The sequence below is a fragment of the Erpetoichthys calabaricus genome, chromosome 1, assembly GCF_900747795.2.
Source record: "Erpetoichthys calabaricus chromosome 1, fErpCal1.3, whole genome shotgun sequence".
NCBI classification, from domain to species: domain Eukaryota; kingdom Metazoa; phylum Chordata; class Cladistia; order Polypteriformes; family Polypteridae; genus Erpetoichthys; species Erpetoichthys calabaricus.
Window position 1 is genome coordinate 320,941,076 of NC_041394.2, and position 17,306 is coordinate 320,958,381.

The 17,306-nt window shown below is 38.3% G+C and overlaps 2 protein-coding genes across 2 annotated transcripts in view; both read left to right on the forward strand.

The window, feature by feature from the left end:
- LOC127525809 (uncharacterized) overlaps nt 1-15,259 on the forward strand; it is a 60,975-nt gene extending 45,716 nt beyond the window's left edge. The window contains exons 10-15 of the mRNA XM_051931581.1: nt 1,089-1,231; nt 3,208-3,427; nt 10,231-10,380; nt 12,545-12,735; nt 13,024-13,036; nt 15,252-15,259. Of these exons, the coding sequence (XP_051787541.1) occupies nt 1,089-1,231; nt 3,208-3,427; nt 10,231-10,380; nt 12,545-12,735; nt 13,024-13,036; nt 15,252-15,259 (725 nt within the window). The remainder of the gene's footprint in view (nt 1-1,088; nt 1,232-3,207; nt 3,428-10,230; nt 10,381-12,544; nt 12,736-13,023; nt 13,037-15,251) is intronic.
- LOC114664278 (uromodulin-like) overlaps nt 15,256-17,306 on the forward strand; it is a 29,698-nt gene continuing 27,647 nt past the window's right edge. Inside the window, exon 1 of the mRNA XM_028818321.2 lies at nt 15,256-15,406. Coding sequence (XP_028674154.2) covers nt 15,303-15,406 — 104 coding nt within the window. The 5' untranslated portion in view covers nt 15,256-15,302. The remainder of the gene's footprint in view (nt 15,407-17,306) is intronic.

The window sequence follows — 17,306 nt, forward strand, 5'->3', positions numbered from 1 at the left end:
ATGGTTTATGTGAGATTAGACCCAATCCTAATGATATCATGTTTGAGCCTATACAACAATTAATTCTTTAATCCACCAATGTTCTAATTTTCCTTATCCAGTTAATGGTCAGGTGCAAGTTCTAATCCCTGTGGCAATAGGAATGAGCTGGAAACAAATCCTTGAAGTGGTTGCCAATGGCCTACAATACATCTTTTGTTTCTATCTATGCTCTAAACCTGTTACTCTGTAGGAGTTGTGGAGATCTGGAAGCAATCCAGGCAATGACAGGTATAAAGCCATTCATGCGGGGATGTCAGTATCCACAGATCCATTCATATATTTTTACAACTAGCTCATCCAATACATTGACCCCAGGTCCTGGGACCTGGTGCTCCCTCCACCCCAGTTGTTCCATTCACATGCTTTTGACCCCTGTCCTCTTCTATCTCTCTGTTGCTGTGCAGTGCTCACTATGTACGAGTTTGGGGGGTACAGGGTAAATAAAGGGGGGTTTCTCATGGTAGGTATAAGCATTTATGTACTTTCCCTTTGTGATAGCCACTGTCTTTTTGTTTTTATTATTTTTGTGCTTTTTTGACCTTTGTTGTTTGGGTTAAGTATTCTGTCTAGTGAATTTGTTCATGTTTGGATCTCCAGCCAGTTTAAATTTGTCCACCATATCTCCTGGCTATCTGGCATATGTCTTCTTACCCCCATTTTAAGTATTCTTTTTTTGGATTACAGATTTGTTAAATAAATAACATTTTGTATTTATCATCATGCCCAGTTCATTAATGGTTCAGCTAGATTTACAGTCTAACAAGGCTTTGCATTGTCAGTCACATTTTGCAGGATGGTGAGCCACACTGAAGTCCTGCAAATTCTTATTTTTTTCTGTGGAAAAGCAACCTTCCAAATCCTGCCACTTTGTGTGTGCGCTCCTGACACCGTGTCTGTGTGATAATACAAGTCAGGAATCTGTCCTGAAGGTTATACCAGACTGTTATCTAGGCATTTTTGCAATCCAGTTCATTTTTTCTTTTGTTTGGTCCTATAAGCTTAGAAATGGTTTTCTGTTATGATAACGAAGTTGTTTATTTTATTAGATCCAAGTTTGTTTGAAGATGATCAGAAGCATGTGTCACTTGAACCATCATTTTCCCTGATGCTACCATGGGCTTTACCAGACTACCTTCAAGAGGCCTCTTCAAAATCCAGAGAACTTTTTGAAAAATATACTGAAAAGCAAGTAAGAAATGTAGTGAGAATCTTGTAGTGTTTCACTGCGAAGAAATGTGTTCTACTAATTATTAAAGTGTTAGAGTAAGTGGCAAGAATTGGAAAATTAAATACAGTATGTAAAGTGCAAGTACACCGAGATGCAAATGTCTGTCTGAATTTCTTTATACCGCACCAGCTTAACTCATGTTAGATTTGTAAAAGGGCAGTCTCGCTCACATTGTGCCAGTTTAGACTCAACAGTGTGCCTAATCTGGATATTTTTGGAATGTTGTAGGATACCAGAATGTTGTAATAATTGTGTGGTAATCCTACAAAGTAAATACGCTCCAGAACTTAATTGTTGTTAATCATTCTGCAGTGTTTTACTTGCATTGTTTGGCATACAATATGTTTTAACATTTAGTAATATTGTTGTACAGTTACATTTTTTTGGCATTGCATCTTGTTTGGTATGTTGCTGAATCCTATACTGCATTGCCTGTATTCTTAACAAAACTATTTTAATTATAATGTTCAATATAAAGACAATAAGTTAAATATGAATTGAATTAATTTGGAAAATCTCTCCTACACCCCTGCTGTATCTGTTGTCCTTTTTTTTTTTTTTCTCCTCCTAAAAATTCAGCTGCTTACCTAACAATGCAGTAAAGCGCAACCACACCGAGACCCCATAGTCACTGCTTCCCCAGAAGAAAGACATTTGTAAGACCCTGGGGTTTTTCTGAAACTGTTGAAGAGTCTGGCTTCAAACTGCCAACAGTGGCTACATTATTACTCCTACTCTGTTGACCTCCAATCTTCCATGTCTCTTTGGCACCCTACTTATCATTATGCTGTATTTGATGTCTGTGCTCATATTTATCAAGTGTCTCAGAGTAGGGAAATGGTCCTAACTGGCTCAAAAATCTCGGAGTGAAGCAAATTCAGTCCTACTCTTAGAGCAGGAGGTAAAGCATTGTGTTAATTTTTCCTAATTTAAGAAACTACTCCTAACTTCACCAGAATTTAGGAGAACTCTTGAGCGGTCCTAACTTGCTAGCAGCTGCCAGAAGATGGCGTTCAGGCAGAATTCAGCACACACATAAAGATCATTGCCCCAAGTGTGGATAAGCGCACACATGTGAATTGCAAGTGATATACTGTAGTAATCCACATGTTGCCCTGAAGGTAGGAGGAGTAGAATGAGTGATTGACAGCAAAATGTCACACAAGTATCTGCAATCCATGACCCCATGGAAAGTTTACGTTACACTTTAGATGCAGGTAGAGACTCCCAGAGCATTGGATCATTGGAGCATAAGGGGGGGATCATGGAGAGACTAATGTTGCATCACAGTAGAAGACGATTGGGAACATTGGAAGAGCAAATGCGACTTCAGGAACAGCGCTGGAATCACTTTGGCTAGTCTTAGTATTAACTGTTACTTTACGAGGCGTTTCCCGTGGTTTGTAACATTGGGAAAAGTTATTCTTCTGAAAGTATGGCTGTGGATCATTCATTGTTAAATAGACATGCCTGCTATGTGTGGTGCACAATATCCTACTTTATTATATGATGTAAATCATGTCTGAGAATGCTGTTAAGTTTATACCATTATAATCAGCTTTTCAGTTTCATCCTGTGTCCCAGAGGTGTATGTGATAGCTTAACTGACAATCTCAAACTAGCCTGATTGAATGTGTGTGCTTACCCTGTTCACCCCTGAATTAGACATTGCATCCATTATTTGTTGCTGCTTAAGCTCTGATAAAATCCTGTTAAATGTCTAAAGACAAATAACTTATTTTTCATCCACCATTAAAGCATTTCTATTATAGTTATCCTGGTTGTTGTTGTGTGTGTATATATAATAATACATTTTATTTATGCTGTGTGTATATTATATTTAATAAGTGGGACTGTATATTTAATAAGTGGGACTGTATGCATATTTATACCAATGTTGTATAATGATATTATTTCCATTATTTTGTTTTCTTAAGCTAGAGAACATATTCAGCAGTTACAAAAATGCAAGCAGAGTGGACATTAACTTGGAGGACTTTACCAAAAGAGAGGACAAAACGGAGATTAATTTTCAAGTTCGCGTATTTTTTGATAATGCAAGCTCCATTTTATCTGATGTCGAAGAATGGGAACACATTAAATCTTTAAACCTCCCATATATTTCAGATTTGAAAAATGGCACTCTTTACTGGAATGGTAAGTATTAACTAGTAAATTAGGAAAAATGTATAGTACATTTTTTAAATTGAGTTAATTAGAGTAATCAAATGACGCTTTGTACACTGAGATTACACGTAAAATACACTTTTATAAAATACATACTATACATATAAAAGTACAGATTTGGTTAAACACACAGTAAAGCAAACCAATTATATCTTGATTAACACAGCAATGAGCGAACTCTACAGGGACTGCTTTGCCATAAGTTCAACAAAATCATGGAAATGTCTACAAATTTCATTGAACTTCACAAAATGTTTTGAAGCCAATGGGGAAGGAGGAACTGAACTTTTTTGAGTGACTTATAATGGTGCAATGGTGTTTTAAGTGTCCCTGAGGGCCAACAAAGCATCTGCCAACTATGCTGGATTGTTTATTGTGGTTCAGAATGTGATCTAAGCTGTGAGGCAACAGTACTAACCAAGATGTAAATGGAATGATAACCACAAACATAATACAACAGATGCCATCAGACTAGCAATAAGTAAAAATACACCATTCAAAAACTTAAGGGAACACTTAATTATCAAAGTTGAGCACCAAGTTAATTAAGCTCCAGGGATATCAATCTGTCCAGTTAGGAAGCATAAGCGATTGTGAATCAGCTTTGCCTGCTTTGGTGCAAATGAAAGTGACAACACTGGCGAGGCAACAGTAAGACACCCCCCAAAAGGGGAATGGTTTTGAAGGTCGTAGCCACAGACATTTGCTTTCTCACTATTGTTCCTGACTGATTCTTATCTAGTTTTGAGTTTTGCTAGTATCCTGGTTACTACTGGTATAGCATGAGGTGGTATCTGAAGTCGATTCGGGTTGCACAGGTCATCCAGCTCCAGAGAAGATATACCAGGAGATGGGTCATTACACGAGGAGAGTTGGACAGGGCCGTAGAAGGGCATCAGCCCAGCAGCAGGGCGACTATGTGTTCCTTTGTGTGAGGAGGAACAGGAGGAGCACTGCCAGAGCCCTACAAAATGGGGTCCTGGGTTCCTCCTGGTGCAGGACAATGCCGACAACGCTTTTGTGGCCAGAGCGTGTACAGTAGGCAGTTCCTAGCTGAGGAAAGGCATTGATACCATTGACTGGCGCACACGTTCCTCAGACCAGAATCCAATTGAGAACCTCTGTATTGGTGCATCCAACTCTGTTCAGTCCACACACTGTTCAGGAGCTCACTGATGCCCTGATCCATTTGTGGGAGGAGATTCACTTGGCACACCATCTGTCATCTCATCAGAAGCATGCCCAGACGTTGTTGGGAGTCGCATTGAGTTGCCGTGATGAAGTTCACACAAGTTCGATTCGCCAGTAATTTCAATTTTTGACTTTGATTTTCAGTGTGCTGTTGAATCCAGCCCTCATTGGGTTGGTGATTTTTGGTTTCCATTGACCATTGTTACATTATTTTGTTCTCAACGAATTACACAGTATTACTCAGTACAGATTTTCCACTTAAATATTTTATTCGAGATCCAATGTGTGATTTAAGTGTTCCCTTAACTTTACACAAAAGGAATGTGACTTCTCCTGCATGATCAGCAGTCATAATTTTGCCAGCAATTGAATGTTTATGTGGTTTTACAATTTGTAAGTGCATGAATATTACATAGGCTTTGTTTGTTGACTGCTAACACACAACTGAACTACCAACATTCTTAGTGGAGAGGTATTTAAGGTATTTTGTTTAATGTATGTACATTAAATTGATTGTATAACAAGAAAGTATAATTGCTGTTTTCTCCTAATGAAGACAAGTATGATGTATACAGCATATGTATGCCTTATGACATTTGGTTCTGTAGAAAAATGAGCATTGCATGAAAATGTCACATGAAAATGTTGCACAATTTCGCCAATCCTTTTATATATAGAGAGTAGATATATATCATTGCGTTCACAGAGTTCCAGTCTTGGGAAACACATTAGTAGTGCAATGAAGCGGAGTCTTGTTCCATTGTTTGAAGTCCAGACACCGGGTGGTGTTTGAATGTCTCTTTTTTTTTTTTTTTTTTGTTTCCAATCTTTATGCAAATGCCTTTTTTCTTCCATGAAGTAGATCGATACACCTTGTAAACAGTAATAAATCTTTTGTTGTTGCTATTTCACAGGATTGTATGTGTTTTATTTCCCAGGGAAGGAAATTTTCATCTATAATTAGCAATGTAATACTGCATGGCCAGAGATTAGTTCTATATATCCAGTGGCAGTACTTATAATATTCTTTATTATGGTCTGCTAATGTATCCTTTTTTTTTTTTTTTTTTAAACCCGATACATGATGAAAGGTTAGAATATTGATCAGGTAGTGACATCAGGCCATGCCCAAAGCAGCTCCACAATGATCTTAAAGTATATGGGTATGAAGGTTCTGTATAAGGCTGCCACATTTCTATGATGTTATGCTGGCATTGGAAAGCATCATGGGGTTCTGAGGGGAAAAAATGTTCACCCAAGCCATCCTCAAGATGAATTTCCATGAAAATGTTCAGTGAACAAGGTCTCCAGTGAATAATGCATGTTCGCTGCAAACACTTTGTCAAATTTTGCTGATCAACACTAATCTTAATAATATATGTTCATTAATACTATCTTTGAGAATCTCTTGACAAAATTAACCTATGGGCTGCTTAAAATGCAAAATCATAGACAAAATCCCCATTCTGGTGACCTCCGCCAACCAGCGACTCGCCCTCTCCTAGGCATTCTGCAGTATTGTATAAGATTGTACTTGTCAGTCTCATAAAAGAACAAAAACTTTTCATCCTTGGATTCCAAGCTTTTGAAGTATTTCTAGAGTCTCTCCCACAATCACAACAGTCACGGAGTTAATAATGAAGATGAAAGTGGAGAAACAATATCTGTTTGAGTTCTTTGACTCTGGATTTTTTTTACCAGTATTTGGAGTTTTGTCAGTATATCATCTTTGGACTTCTTCATCTTGGTCAGAACAGTCACAATAAACTCATCCCAAACAAAAAATGTCATCTTATGAGTTTAGTCCTCTTCCTGGAACATAAACTTTCTATGAATATTTTGTTATGCTAAATTGACTATATTTCCTTCTATAACCCAGTAGGTGCTGCATTGTTTACCTATTATTATTAGTAACTACAATAAATATGGTTAATTCCTTGAATTAAATCACCTTTTCACCTTCTGTTGCTGCCCAAGTGATAATGTATAGGCCTACTCTGTTTTTTACCTGCATTATTACCAATCTTTAATATTGTTTTTTGTATCAGTAAGGTGCTGCTGGAGTATGTGAATTTCCCTTTGGGATTAATAAAGTATCTATCTCTTAAAATGCTTTATTATATAGAGAGTAGCCACATACCTGAAAGCAAGTTGGCCCTTAAAGGGCAGCCTGAATTTAACAATACTTTAATGCACTAAAGTTTCAATTTTAATGTTTCACAGAGAAAAGCCAAGAAAAATGACACCTTTTATTGGCTAACTAAAAAGATTACAATATGCAAGCTTTCAAGGCAACTCAGGCCCCTTCTTCAGGCAAGATGTAATCTTGTTTCACAGCTGTTATAGATTGTAAGTAAGAATCCACCTTCTATTTAAAGATACGTGTGCTTAGGTTAACTGGAGATTCTTGGTCAACTTTGCCTTTGTTGGTATAGGTGTGTGCATCAGAGTGCCCATCCATATTACTAACCGAGAATGGTAAACTGGAAGGCATGGACGCAGGTACACGGCGATGGGACCATGAGACATAGTGCGCAGGCGCTGAAAGCGCGTCTCATAAACCGCAAGCGAAGTCTGATCCACCGCGAATGAAGGAGTCATGGCCCAAAAACGAAAGAGCTCAATTAACGTGAATAAAACATGAAGCAACAATGCGCCCATAGCTAACGACTAACGACACAGCCACACAAAAAAAGAGGATTCTGCGCTGCACCCCAGAGTCAAACGGAACAGGCTACGGAGGCCCCACAGGTCCACAAAGATAGTACGGAAGGCGCGGGAAAGTACGAAAGGCACAGGCGCCTACAACGTGCTTCTGAACTAAACGTCCACACTACACAGCATGGTCCACGTGCTTCTAACACACCGCAAGCATAAACACGAGATAGTACAGAAACCACACAAATCCGGACTCCACAACGTATGTGAATCACATTACAGTAATACAATATTAAGCACATTACAGTATGGTCCACGCGCGTCTAAAACACCGCAAGCAAAAACCCGAGATGGTACAAAAGCCCCAAATATCCGGACTCCACAACATATGTGAATCACATTACAGTAATACAATATTAACAGTACAACCACAGAAAACACAGGCTCGACAGCAGATGGGTAATAAGAATAAATGAACACTCCGTATTAAACATACGGCATCCTCACACGTCCAAACTACACAGCATATGTGAATCATATTACAGTGATCCATTACTAACAGTACAACGACAGACAACGCTCCGTATTAACAGTAAGTGCGAATATCCATATTACTAACGGTAAACAACGTATAACTAATGGAGACACGGTCACGGCTCCAAAACGATACAGCTCGACTAACGGAGGTAACTGGATAAAATCAATCAATGCAAGCACCTACAACGCGTGTCTCAAATGCCGCAAGCAAAGCAGGCACAAGGTGCAGGCGCCTACAACACGCTTCTAAAGCACCGCAAGCAATAACCCGAGATAGTACAGAAGCACCAAACATCCGGACTCCACAGCATATGTGAATCACATTACAGTAATACATTACTATATGTGCTCACGGAAAACACAAACAGAAGTCTTTGGCGTACACTCCAATATATCTCATGCATAGATCTGCGCAAACTCAAAGACATTCTATACTTGCATAACATAACACTTACACTGCTATTCTCGTGACTGTGGACATGATACATATGTTACGATTACCGAGACAGACAGTAATCTCTTTCAAATGTATTTCGAGTTACCCAAGACCAGGGGTTGGAGAGCGAAGCGAGCAGGGGGCAGAGCCCCCTAGTTCAACTCTGATTCCAACCTTTTGCTAGAAGTTGCCCAAATCGACTATCACTCCAAATATGATCCTATAATTGGACTAAATGGTTCAGTGGATAGATAGGTGGATCTCAGCCCTGAAAAATCTTATTTAATCTTATTCCATAGATACTCAATCAGACTGAGATCTTGAGACTGGAAATGTCACTTAATTAAGCTGAATTTACTCTGTCATCTTCCTTGAGCTGTTTCGGGTGATTATTCTGCATTCTAAAATGGACAAATTGGTGTATTTTAGGTCAGATGGAATCTGGCTTCATTAAAATCATCTGGAGTCAAAATAAAGTGATAAAAATAAGTTGAGGAAAGCTTTACTTGAAAAGTTAATCATGTAGACCAACATGGAAGAGTCTGAAATGCACTACAAATAGATGAAAAGCAGTGTCATCAATGAAAAAGCATAGCCAGATATTCTTCACCAGATCAGCAAAGTCAGAACCAACTAAATGGGACATACTAGGGTGAATAAAAATGGCCTCCTAAGTCGTGAAGAGTCTGTCACGTCAAATCTGTGCATGTTATGTATGCAAGCAAAGAAGAGATGCCAACAGTGACACTTGAATTTGCCACATAAAAAGGTTTTTACTTTGATCAGTTTTAGTCAATAGCCAAAATCAAAAGGAATACCACGGAAACAGTTCACAGAAAGAAGAGAAGGTACCATTAGGCATATATTCCACAACCAGGAAACTGTTTTATATGAACATACAATTTTAAAATCATCTTTATAATATGAAGGCCAAATTGTAGCCTAAGGATGCATCAAACATTTAAGAGCCTGGAGAAAAATTATTTACAATAATCATTAAGGAGAAATCAGTGTGGCTATAATCAGGGGATGTGAAGTGACCTCCAAATAGGCTTTTTAAGTTCTTTAAAAGTGATTTTACATATACCATATGGTGGTATGTACAGAAAATGTATGAATATAGCAAAAAAATTGATTGGCTCCTACAGAGACTCCTATAGGGTGTCGGTTTCCTCCCTTTCACTTATTACTCTCCGCATAAATTGTTCCCTCCTGCATTTCTGCATTAGTTATGGTATGGGATTACGTACTGTTTTGTTATGGACATGTGTGCCATATGGAACCAGATGATCCTTTGTAACCCATACTCCTAGGACAGACAGAAATCATTAATCTAGAGAAGAATGACTAGGCTCATTCCAGAGCTACAGGGAATTAAATGTGTGGAAAGATTAAAAGAGCTGAGCTTTTTCAGTTTAAGCAAATGAAGATTAAAAGGCGACATAATTAAAATTTTTACAATTATGAAGGGAATTAGTCCAGTGGATTGAGACTGTTACTTTAAAATGAGTTCATCAAGAACATGTGGACACAGTTGGAAACTTGTTAAGAGTAAATTTCGCACAAACATCAGGAGGTTTTTGTTTACACAAAGAACGATATACACATGGAATAAGCCTCCAAGTAGTGGGGTAGACAGTAAGACTTTATGGACTTCAAAAATAATATCAAGTTGAGTTTTAAAAGACTGGCAAGTGGTGTTGAGCTGAATGGCCTGTTCTTGTGTAGATTGTTCTAATGTTCTGAAAAAAAAAATTGTAATTACTGTAATTGGAAACAAGGGTAAACAAGTTAATCAATGGAAAGGGGTTGAATACTGAGTAAATATTGACTCTGGCGGAAGATTATTGATAATTTTGTGCCACCGGTCAGTTTATTAATCTAATAAAATTGCAAAGCTAATAATCTCTGTTTTGCAGTAATTACTAATTAATTTTAATTTTTCTTGCAGACACTGATGAGTGTGCATCTTTCCAGCTTAATAATTGTGATGACAATTCTCACTGCATCAATACACTGGACTCGTTTGCTTGTGTCTGTCAGGATGGATTCTATGGTGTCAAAGATCCAACCAAGCCAGATGAGAAAGAGATTTGTGATGGTAAGTTTTCTGACTTAAGAAACAATAGAAAAAAAATGAATTCCAGTTGCCAAATTGATTGTTAACATAGCTGTTTCACTCTAAAAACTAGACTTGTTAATTTGAAGGGTGCCACTCTCAGTGAGGTGACATTTTCCCATGTGGAAACTATTATCGATGTGACATGGAGAAGATACAGTAGTAGATGGGAAACATGGATCAAGATTTTGGGGTTGGTGTACTTCCTGATCAAAGACAGATTCTATGAACAGGAGTAATGCTAAGACTAAGTTTTGATGTCTGTTCTTCATCTGCAATGAACAGCTGCAAATTCTTTAATTCTATAATGGTTGTTTTCGCCTGTCGCACCTTCTGCTGCATTCATGTTTGAATTGGCTGTTGATTTGTTACTTGGTTTGCAAAACAGTAATTAAAGGTAAGTGGCATGTTTTCCCTTCGCTCCAAATGCAATCCAACCAAAAATATATAATTTTTGGCTGACATGTGATATTTATTTTACACAACTGACTAAGGTAAATGTAGTGTGGGACTGTGTCAGTATGTATCTTCATGGAAAAAAGGTTAAAGGTTATTTCCATGATGAAAAGAAGGTGAAAGATGCAACGTTTCGGCTATATAACCATTATCAGACATGTAACTAAAAACAAAAGAGTAGGTAACATATATAGGAGGGGAAGGAAAGAAGAAAGCCAAGGCAGATGAAAGGAGAAAAGGTGAAAGTAGGTGAGAAAGTGCTGCCATTATTGAAGGTGAAAGTTTAGATGAAAAAGTTAGTTGGTAATTAAGATCTGGAGAAATCTGTAATCACAGCGTGAGAATGAGCCTAACTTCTTTTATTCTTTTAAAAGTGTCTTTGAATCCTTATTAAACAACACAAATGGAGAAATCAGTGTGGCTATAATCAAGGGATGTGAAGTGACCTCCAATAGGCTTTTTAAGTTCTTTAATTTTAATGGCTTGATCAAATACCCGAAATGGTCTGCTGGTCATCTCCCTGTTACATCTATGTAGATGGCTGGACACTTCTTACAAGAAATGCAGTAAATCCGATTTTTAAACTGGCAAGAGGCCTTCTGTTTAATATTGAATTTATCAGCAATATATTTGTTGTTGGTGACGTATTTGCAAAGTGACACAGTTACAGCTTAAAGTGCCTGGTGAGAAATGTGGCTCTCCTCTGTAAAGTGAGCTGCAGACAAGAAGTTTGCATAGGTTAGGTGGATGACAGAAGGAGATCAAGAGAGGCTTAGGAAAAAAAGGCTCCTGTGGAAGGATCAGTCTGCTAAATGGGGTAATTTTGTTTGATGACTGGTGAGGGAGAGTGGAATGGGAGGACCAAAAGGATGTAGGTTTCATTAATGGGGTTACTCTTAGAGTGGATGTTAGGAGGTCTACTCCTGGCTTAATTCAGGGCCCTGTCTAAAATATGTATTTAACAACTATTCTTTTGGAAAATTCTAAAAACATCGATGATTTGTCCCTCCGGTTCTAACAACCAAAAGTCTATTAAAATAAAACAACCATAATACATATATTGAGAAATGCATCCTCCTGTTTTCTAAACCTGCTTGTTGTAATTCAGGATTGTGTAGAGTTAGAATGGCACTGTACAGAAGATTGGAACCAACCTTGAATGGTGTCATTGTTTCGCAGTGAATGCTTAATTACACATCCATACTTACTAACGCTAGGCTAATGTATAGATGTCGACTAATTTAGCACAATTGCCACTATATCATCAGGGATAAACTGCATGCCATTCAGGTATAGATTATTTACCTGGTTTTAGTCTAACTCTGATTAGGATAGTGGTGTAGATGTCAGGATGACTTCATGTTTATTATAATATATTAAACGTAATAACATTCCCCAAAAAAATGATTTGGTTCAAGCAGTTTTGAGAGTATTATGTCACATTATGTAATTCTGGCAAGTCTGTTTACACACAAAATATTCCAGAGACTTCTACTGAACCTTGTCTTGAAGAAATGAGAACTTCCTCACCTTTTTCTGCAAATGCTTTTTTTTCCATCTTTCTTCTTCCATTCTGTGTGTGATGCTAAAACAGTGTAATTTCAAACCTGATTTTTTTTTCCAATGATTTTGATGACGATGATGATCAGTTTGTGACCTTTTCTCCTTTGTGTTATCCTTTCTTCTTCAGGAAGTGGGATGTATGTTCACTGTGAACTAGACCTCATGAAAGTTGCAGTTTCTAAAGAGTTTGTAAGGGAGCATGTGACTGAGGATGCCAGCCTTATGTTGAATGATGGCAGCTGCCCTCTACAAGAAGCTGAGAAATATTTCTTTTTTATTGTCCAGGAAACCGACACATACTGTGGGGCCTTAATCAAGGCAAGTCTTATCTAACCACTTCTTTGTTGCTTACTTATATCATTATTGTACTGCTTTTAAACTAATTAAGATAAAATGTTAATGGTTAATGAAAAGAATTTCTAACTTTAGTCCTGGGGGATTTCAATGGGTGCTGGTTAATGCCACAATCAATCTCTAGAAGTGTGTTACCACCACGGGAACATTTTTCAGGAACCTGAGACTTTTAGAAATTTTTTGTACCATTTAAACTTCAGGAACTCGGGCCATTTGTAGTTCCTGGCAGATCTTTTTTTTTTTTTTTTGTAGGTCCTACTCCAAGGTATGTACTTTTCCTTCACCAAGGAACTATCATGGGTAGGGCTCAGGTGATGTATTATGCTGATTGTCTGACTACAAGCTTTGGTGCCATCTTACAAACCTGTTAGTTGTTTGGACTTTGGAGAGTTTTCAGTGAAGATGGTGCACCACACTTCACCACACATCCCTTTTCTTAGCTGCCTCCCTGGTACACCACCACCATGCGAAGCATCGAAGCAATAATCTCCTGCATTAAGTCATGATCACGTTGAAGCAATAAGCGGGGGATCCCATGAACTTCTGATCACATTGCACTTCACTCCATGAGCTGCATCTAAGCAACAAGTAAGCCCGTGATTCGCTAGAGAATCGGAAATCCAAGAATAGCAAATAGTTTCTGTTCTGTCCGATATCTGGATGGATGATATATCATGGACGGTGGGTGCATCTGGGGAAATGTCTTTTAATTAAATATGCATATCTGTACTAAAGCGGTTTCGTTTTGTGGAGACGTGATTCCGTTGCCTTTGCTGACACCGACTGCTGGCAGAGTGGAGCACAGCAAGTTTAGTTTACAGGTTGTGGTGTTCGTGTGCCAGCCACTGAGTCTGGGAAGCCGCTGGGTTAGAGTCTGTGACCGTTATGTGATCTATATTACTGGCACAGTGGATTAGAGCAAGTGTAGCCCACAGGTTGTGTTGTTTGGGCGCCACCTACTGACTCTGGGAAGCCACTGCGTTTTGGGAAGCCGCTGTGTTTGACTCTGGGGCGAGCGCCGCGGCACATTACATTGTGTTATTTGGGCGCCACCTACTGACTCTGGGAAGCCGCCGCGTTTTGGGAAGTCGCTGCGTTTGACTCTGGGGTGGACGCCACCGTGAGTCTAGTTTACAGGTGGTGTTGTTTGGGCGCTTACAGGTTGTGTTGTTTGGGCGCCACCTACTGACTCTGGGAATCCTCCGTGTTTTGGGAAGCCGCTGCGTTTGACTGTACAGGTTGTGTTGTTTGGGCGCCACCTACTGACTCTGGGAAGCCGCCGCATTTTGGAAAGCCGCTGTGTTTGACTCTGGACTCTGGGGCGGGCGCCAAGGCCGCAGTGCGCATGCGCCTCGGTGCGTCCGCCGTGCATATATTAACTGTGGTTTAGTAAGATAGATAAGGCGGTGGTGGTGGCGGTTTTTGGGGTGGTTTAGGGTCCTCCATGAACTCCCATACGTGCCTCACTTCACACCTCATCACTCATCCTTGCACGTCATATATTTTGCACAAAGGTTACAGCCCCTGTTGTGCAGTGCCGAATGCAATCCACAAAAGTCATAAAACCCACAAAAATCATACGGGATCTCATTGCTTCCTGTACACAATGTACAGCAGTGAGAAAGCGACTGATACTAGAGGCAAGCAGTTCCTACTGATAATGAAATAAGTTATTTAATTATTGTCATTCTGCCTTGTCAGACATTTCTGATACTGCAGATTTTGTTTATCTGAACTTTCTCTTATTAGAGATCCATCCATCCATCCATTATCTAACCCGCTATCTCTGAACTACAGGGTCACGGGGGTCTGCTGGAGCGAATCCCAGCCCAGGCAGGAAACAAATCCCGGGCAGGGTGCCAGCCCCGGGAGGGAGGAGGAAACCCACACAGACACGGGGAAAACATGCAAACTCCACGCAAGGTGGACCCGGGAAGCGAACCCAGGTCTCCTAACTGTGAGGTAGCAATGCTACCACTGCACCACCCTTATTAGAGATGAACTGGTGTTCTAACTGAATGCAAAATTTTACTGGTCAACTTTAAATGCATTGAATTATAAATTCTTATCTTGTACAATACAATAACATTTCTTTTTGTACACACAAGAAGTGCCGCAATGGGCTTTAACAGGCCCTATCTTTTGACAGCCCCCCCCGCCTTGACTCTCAAAGAAGACGAGAAAAAAAAATCCGAAATAAAAACCCTTGTAGGGGAAAAAAATGGAATAAATCTCGGGAAAGGCAATCTGAAGAGAGACCCCTTTTCTGGTAGGTTGAGCGTGCAGAAGGTGTCAAAAAAAAAAAAAAGGGGTCAATACAATACACAAAACAGGACACAAATAATCCTCAAAAGTACACATTATCATTTTGCCTTGTACATCCTACCATCTTTGATAGGATACATTTACCATCCATTAAGTATACAACGTAAAAAAATGTTTTTGAATCCAACAAATGTCTTAATTTTTCTTTTCTACAGGGAAATGACACGCATGTGGTGTTCGAACATACACTCCATGCTGATGTTCGAATGGGACAGATGATTACTCGCAGTGACCTAATGATGATTTGGAGGTGCATCTTCCCCCGAAACTATCTTCTGCATACATTTATAGGGCAGGTACAGAATGATAGGTAAGATGAGATTAAATGTTTGAATAATGTACACAAATTACCATGAACTCTGATTGGGTTTGACCAGCATACAAGACCATGGTTTTCATTTTTTTTCCGTATTTGTATATTTATTTCTTTATTTTAATTCTTATCCTGACTTGACAGGATCACAGAGATGACTTTCTATTTCCTGGTACAATTGTAGTGAGAAGTCAAGCAAAATGACACCTTTTATTGGCTATCTAGAAAGATTACAATATGCAAGCTTTCGACATCTTGCCTGAAGAAGGAGCCTGAGTTGCCTCGAAAGCTTGCATATTGTAATCTTTCTAGTTAGCCAATAAAAGGTGTCATTTTGCTTGACTTCTCACTACATTTATAATGGCTAACACGGTACAACACCCTAGTACTACTGGTACAATTGTTAAATTCTAAAATTTAATTTGCTTTAATCTCTTGGCTCATTGTAATTCACTGAATTTCAGTTATATGACTGGCTATCTGGAGGATTAAGAACTCTGCAAAAGTGTTGTTTAACATTAAGTCTTAAATTTAAAAAAAAGATAAAATAAGCTCCTAGGTTGTTGTTCTCGAACAAGTACAGGACTAACCAAAAAAAGCAAACAGAATTGCATGTGAATCAGAAAATATTGAAAAAATTGAAATAAAAACATGAGAAAAAAGTAATAAGAAACTACAATTGTGCAAAGCAAAAAGGTAATTCTTTGTAATATGTTGCAATATATTAATATGCAGTCCCATCAACAAATCAAAATGAAAATGAGTGAACATCTTATATAAAAAGCTAGCTATACAAATCAAATATGTAACAAAAATAAACAGTCCCATCAACAAAGAAAAAAAAGATATACTGTACACATAACCTACATAAAAAAGGTATCATACTACAAAAATACAATTAAATCAACAAAACAAGAAAAAAGACCACTTGTAAACTGTAAATAAAAATACATCAAATATAAAAAGAGAATTCAAATCCACTAGAAAAATAATCTTGGAAAAAAACAACAACAACAACAAAAAAAAAAAAAAGAACTGTGAGTCCAGGGATCAGGAGTGTACAAGAAACCGACTCTTGGGTGAACAACTATAGAGCCAAGCCTCTAAATTGTGCAGGTAAGAGCTGCAGTCATTGCTCTTAATAGCTCTTTTTTGGTTCAAAATACAACTCAAAGTAAGTAATTTATATATTTAAGGGATGAAAAGATGGCCAATGCATATCAAGACTTGGTCACTTAGTCAGGGCATATGTTTTGAATTGAATAAAAAAATAACCAATAAGTTAGGTTGTATAGAAATACTGTAGATATAAAGTTTGGGGAATAAGATGAGAAATGATATTCTGTACCTATTGAAGAAAAGAGAAATGGGTGTCATGTTAGAACACATCAAGTAATTTACCCATACATGTTTTTTTTTTTTTTTATCTGTAGTGATTTTAAAAAGGGAGGTCAAACCAAGTGTAAAACTGGAAGATGTTTTACTTAAGAAAACTAACACACTATTGATATTGATAAAGGAAGAGGAGGCTTGCCTAACATGGCAGACACCTCAATTAGTAAACCATTTTGCCACCCCCAGAATCCAAGTTTGATGAATCTTAGTATTTGGTTATCATAAAGAGACACCACTCAGGGGTTGTGACTTTAACACTTTGCTCATTCTTTGATTTATTTTACAATTTCTTCGACGACTAAAAGCTTTTCTCAGGGTTATATCCACAAAGCTTCAGGTAATGAGAACATAGAAACAGGAGTAAGGAGTACCTCTGGTGGGCTGATTTTTGTTTTTATTAATTAATGTGAAGATCTTTTATGACATTCTTGTTTATCATGATGCTGGAAGGCAGCAATATGTTACACGTTGGCTGGACATGCAAGTAAAAAAAATCTGACAA